Source organism: Nyctereutes procyonoides, unplaced genomic scaffold (assembly GCF_905146905.1).
Source record: "Nyctereutes procyonoides isolate TBG_1078 unplaced genomic scaffold, NYPRO_anot_genome, whole genome shotgun sequence".
NCBI classification, from domain to species: domain Eukaryota; kingdom Metazoa; phylum Chordata; class Mammalia; order Carnivora; family Canidae; genus Nyctereutes; species Nyctereutes procyonoides.
Genome location: NW_026575048.1, coordinates 10,353,012 through 10,358,013, shown reverse-complemented (window position 1 = coordinate 10,358,013; position 5,002 = coordinate 10,353,012). Strand labels below are relative to the sequence as shown.

The following is a 5,002-nucleotide window of genomic DNA, read 5'->3' as shown; positions in this document are numbered from 1 at the left end:
TGTTTTTTGCAGAGCAGAATTTTTTAAATTTTAATGAAATCCAAGTTATCAATTTTTTTCTTTCATATATCATGCTGTTGTTGTATCTAAGAAGTCATTGCCAAGCGTAATGTTTATATTTTCTCCTATGTTATGTTCTAGGAGTTTTATAATTTTGTATTTTATGTTTAAGTCTATTTTGACTAAAGCTTTGTGAAAGATGTCATATGTGTCTACATTCATCTTTTTTGCATGCAGATATACAGTTGTTCCAGGGTTATTTGTTGAATAAACTATCCTTTCTTCATTGAATTCGCTTTGATCCTCTGTCAAAGAGCAGTTGACTATATTTGTGTATGTCTACTTCTGGGCTCTCTATTCTCTTCTAATAATCTTTTTTACCAATACTCTATTGTCTTCATTACTATAGCTATGTAATAAGGCTTCAAGTTGTGTAGTGTGTCAGTTGTCCAACGTTGTTCTTCTCCTTCAATATTGTGTTGGCTATTCTGAATCTTTTGCCTTTTCTTAGAAACTTAAGAATCAATTTGTGGACATCCACAAAGGAATTTACTGAGATTTTGATGGGTTTGTGTTGGAGTCCTTGCCTCCTAGGTGGGCAATTATTACCTAACTCTCCTCCCCTAACTGCTCTGTATCCATCCTCTCATCTGGTACAATTTTTCTCTCATCTCTTTACCTTCCAAATCTCTCACTGGGCACTCTAGAACTTCTGCACTGTTTTCTTTTAATGTTTGAATACTCTGAACTTCTTTTTCTGAATATTCCTATTATTACTTTGACTTAAGTAAAATAAGGCTGCCCTGTGAAGATACTACTTTTCTTTATGTTCTTTCAAAATAAACTTGATTGTAGGATTTTGTTTGTTTGTTTTTTTACCCTCTTATCTTAGGGCCAGGAGTTTGGTTAGGTGCCCACTTGTTCCTCATTACATCCTTTCTTCTCTTGTGAACTATGAATGGGGTGGACAGATCTCTTCCTCTTTTGAAGCTCCTATCATTTAGTTAGGACCTTTTCTTCCCTCTTAGTCACTGTCTTCTATGAATAACCTTGTCTTTTATCCATTTCATTTTAGGTCTGCTACTGTAGTATTTATCTCAATTAATGTTGTTCAGGACTTCAATGTCTACATGAATAAATCATCCAGGAGTCTCTGGTTCTTTATCTCTTCAACTCCAGTAAACTTATTTACAACCCCACTATAGGTTACACTCCAAAATTTATTACCACCCAACATGATAACCTCTGAAGTTACAATAATAAATATCCTAATTTCTACCCACAAATTTCCTATTTTTCTTGATTTAAGAATCTCCATTTTTTTTCTTTGATACTTCCTCACTTTATTAAGGTTAACAGGATACTTATACATCTAAACATTTACTCTAGGTATTCAGTGACATTTAAATTCTGAATTACCTTCCCATAATTAAGTTTCTTTAGGCACACTGGTTTGTATTTTATAGAAAACGCTTATCTTTAGGTCACAAACAGGAAAGAGTATAATTTGCAAATGTTACAAAGATGATACCAAATCTCAGCTAACCTCTTTCCCAAATTGCAACCACTGTATTTAATGAAAACAGAGCCCCCAAATAATTGCTTAAACATTATCACTGTATGATTGTGGTGACTAAGAAATCCCTGAAAAAGCAGTAAGCCATGATTACTGGAAAGCTCAGAACATTAGCAAGGCTAAATTGCAAAGTATTTAACAGAAGGCCACAAATTGTGTTTTCCTAAGAGGAGCTAGGAACTATGGATGTCATTTAGTAATGCATTGGAATGGCATTGCCTAGTGTGAGTGTTGCACAAAAACTCCAGGTCACCTCTTCTTTATCATTATTTTGGATAAGCTTCCACAATCATAGCATGGCCCTGCCCACCAGCTGCACAGGCAGCCACTAAGCCATACTGGCCTCCCTCCTTCCGTAATCTGTTGGCAGCTGCCATAACCAACCGGCAGCCAGTAGCTCCAAATGGGTGTCCCAGGGACAGCGATCCACCCCAGTTGTTAAACTTCTCCAGAGGAGGTGACCCAACCTTGGTTTTTCTACCCATGTAGTTTTGGGCAAACCAATCAGAATCCATGGCTTTAAAATTAGCCAAAATCTGACCTGAGAATGCTTCATGAAATTCAAAAGCATCAATATCATTCAGCGTTAATCCTGCTTTTTCCAGAACTTTTGGAGTGGCATATGTTGGTCCAAGTAGAAGTTGATCTTTTGGATCTTGAGACACATATACAAAATCCCTCAAATACGCCTTGGGCTTATAACCCATGGCCAGAGCTTTTTCCTCTGCCATAATTAGCATTGCAGATGCACCATCGGTCAGGAAAGAAGAATTTGCAGCTGTCACCGTGCCATAGGGCTTGATGAATGCAGGTTTTAGTTTGGCCATTTGCTCCAGAGAAGAAGGACGAATGCCATTATCTTTGGTAACTGTATCTTTTCCTGGTACTTTGAAGGGTACAATATCAGACAGGAGTCCTTCATCCTGTGCCTTCTTGGCAAGGCTGTGCGAGCGCAGTGCGTACTCATCCTGGTCCGCTCGAGAAACAGCAAAGGCAGCGGCTAGCCGGTCTGCAGAGTGGCCCATGGTCTCACTGGTGGAGAACTCAGCCACGGCAGGGAGCTCAGGTGACAGGAAATTCAATCTGAATTTTGAGAGTAAAGATAGTCGTTGACCCAGAGTCTTGGCCTTATTGAGATCAAGCATCATTTTCCTCATTTTCCTTGAATGACGAATAGGGACATCAGACATTAACTCTACACCACCTGCCGCAACCACATCACACTGCCCAGAAGCGATCAAGCCAACACCTGTGGTCATGGCTTGGTTGGCAGAGATGCAGGCCATGGTGACAGTGTGAGCAGGAGTCTTATCAGAGAAGCCAGCTCCAAGGGCAGCCTCTCTAGCCACATTGCTAGTTTTCACTTCCTGTATAACTGTGCCAAAGATGATATAATCAACAACATCCTTTGGGACATTGGTCCGGTGCAACAAACCCGAAAGTGCTGCTCTAGCCAAATCATGTGGCATCAGGTCCTTATATGAAGTGCCTGACTGCAAAAACGGAATGCGAACACCATCCACTACCACAATATTCCTTATGTTGGGTTTGGCTAAGGTTTTCTTTGATTTGGTCTGTGCAGCTGGGGCAGCTCGTAGCTGGGAGGAACAGCTCAGAGGTCTTACAGAAAATCGGAGGGCCCATTTTGATGCATTAGGAAGATTTTTAAATGTGTAAGTCAAGATGGAAGTCATTCTGAAATCTCAGCTCCGTCCTCTCGAGCTCCCCGCCGGCACGGAAGAATCTCCATTTTTTTTTCTTTGCTCCCCCACTTCCCCCTCTCTTAAAAAAAAAAAAAAACACATCCAACACTTCAAACCAAGGAACCCATCACTTTCTCACTGTCAATGAATTCCATGTTTTCCAGCTGTTTGGTCATGAATTCCTTCATTCATTCTTACAGATTTCTTGGAAATACTCTCACTCTTTTTGTCTTTATCTTCTTCTCTTTTACTCACCTTGGATGGAAATTATGATCCATCTTCTTAGGGTCTGCCCCTGAGCAGCTGACTCTGGATGAGGAAAAATCACACAAGTGAATGAGCAAGTTTTGTTTTCCCCATGAGATCACAAAGTGGAAAGGAGAATGGCCTAGGAATCCTTCCATGAGTCTCTAATACCTCTGTTTATCATGATCTAAGGTGACTATCTCAAAGCTAATTCACTCCTCAAATCATTTCTTCATCACTCTCAGCTGATGACCTAACTTCATATTTCAAACTGAAAGTTGAACTCATCAGATGTGAATTGCTTTATCTTTTTGGCATGGGAGCCCTCTTAATATATACTATGTGACAGCTGGTATTCATCTCTCAGGTGTGTATGTCTAGCACCATAAATTTAACTAAGACATGTCTCCCTTCACAACCTCCAGCCTACTTATGTGTCTTGTTCCACATTATTTTTGAGATAAGTTTCTGAGAAGGGGAAAAGAATTCTAACTTTCATTATACCAATGTTTGGTGCAGGTGTTTCACCTCCTCTGTTCTGAAATCTCTAGCAGAGGAACACATTTGGAAGAGAGAGTGATTACAATGCAAGAAGCCAAAAAACCCACCTGCATGCAGGTATAAAACGTGCCCTTTGGGGAGTAGATGCAGCTTGAGGTCACCACTACCTCTGTGTGAAACTTCCTTCTGTAACGACCACAATACATTAACCTCAGCTCAGCATCCTTGCAGACTTGTTTTGCCTTCCAAGACTGGGATTCAGTAATGATGACTGCAAAATTGGATAGCTTCTGGCCTCCACTGGTTATTAGAAGTCACTACTGTAGCTGACTTCTCCAAATCTAACAGGCGGAAGAGCCATCCTAATTGAGGAAGACTCTACTTAAGCATTCCTCACACACACCAAAGCTATCGACACTTTTGCACCATCTTTTCTTCCTATTTTCAGTGGAGAGAGCATCTTTCTATCTTTCAAGGACTCCAAGATTCTAATAGATTTCTTTCCCTTTTGCTTTTTCACAGCCTCTGTCTTTGGTTAGTCCATCTCTCTACCGCATCATTAATTGTAGCTTCTCTGGCGAATCTTTCCCAATGTCTCTGAAGCATTCTTTAGTCTTTTCCACCCCACCCCACCCCCCCCCCGCCAAAAAAAAATCCCTTAACTGCAGCTCCCATAGGTTTACTCCATTAATTGTCCCAGTTCTTGATTTCTTATTAATAATCAGATTTTTCAAGATCTTTTTTATCCATCTTTCTCCTGTTTTTTTTTTGCTTTAGTGACCACTGAGTGCTCAGTGTGTGTGTTTCATTTTTGAAAGGTTAAAAAAAATTATAGAAAGAAATCCCAGACACCCACTTAACCAACATCAAAAAATAATGAAAATGTTTTCTCATTTAAGCTCTAGTCATGCAATACGGAAGAAATTCCTTTTTTCTCAATTGTGTTGCTAAGTCTCCCTTGCTAAAGTAAATGATC

At 39.8% G+C, this 5,002-nt stretch overlaps 1 protein-coding gene across 1 annotated transcript; it reads right to left on the bottom strand.

Moving 5' to 3' along the window:
• Window positions 1–1,491: 1,491 nt before the first annotated feature.
• On the bottom strand, window positions 1,492–3,311 carry LOC129510960 (trifunctional enzyme subunit beta, mitochondrial-like). Its single transcript, XM_055327346.1, has one exon. The coding sequence runs from the start codon at window positions 3,268–3,270 to the stop codon at window positions 1,843–1,845; it is 1,428 nt and encodes a 475-aa protein (XP_055183321.1). The 5' UTR covers window positions 3,271–3,311; the 3' UTR covers window positions 1,492–1,842.
• Between the last annotated feature and the right edge of the window lie 1,691 nt (window positions 3,312–5,002).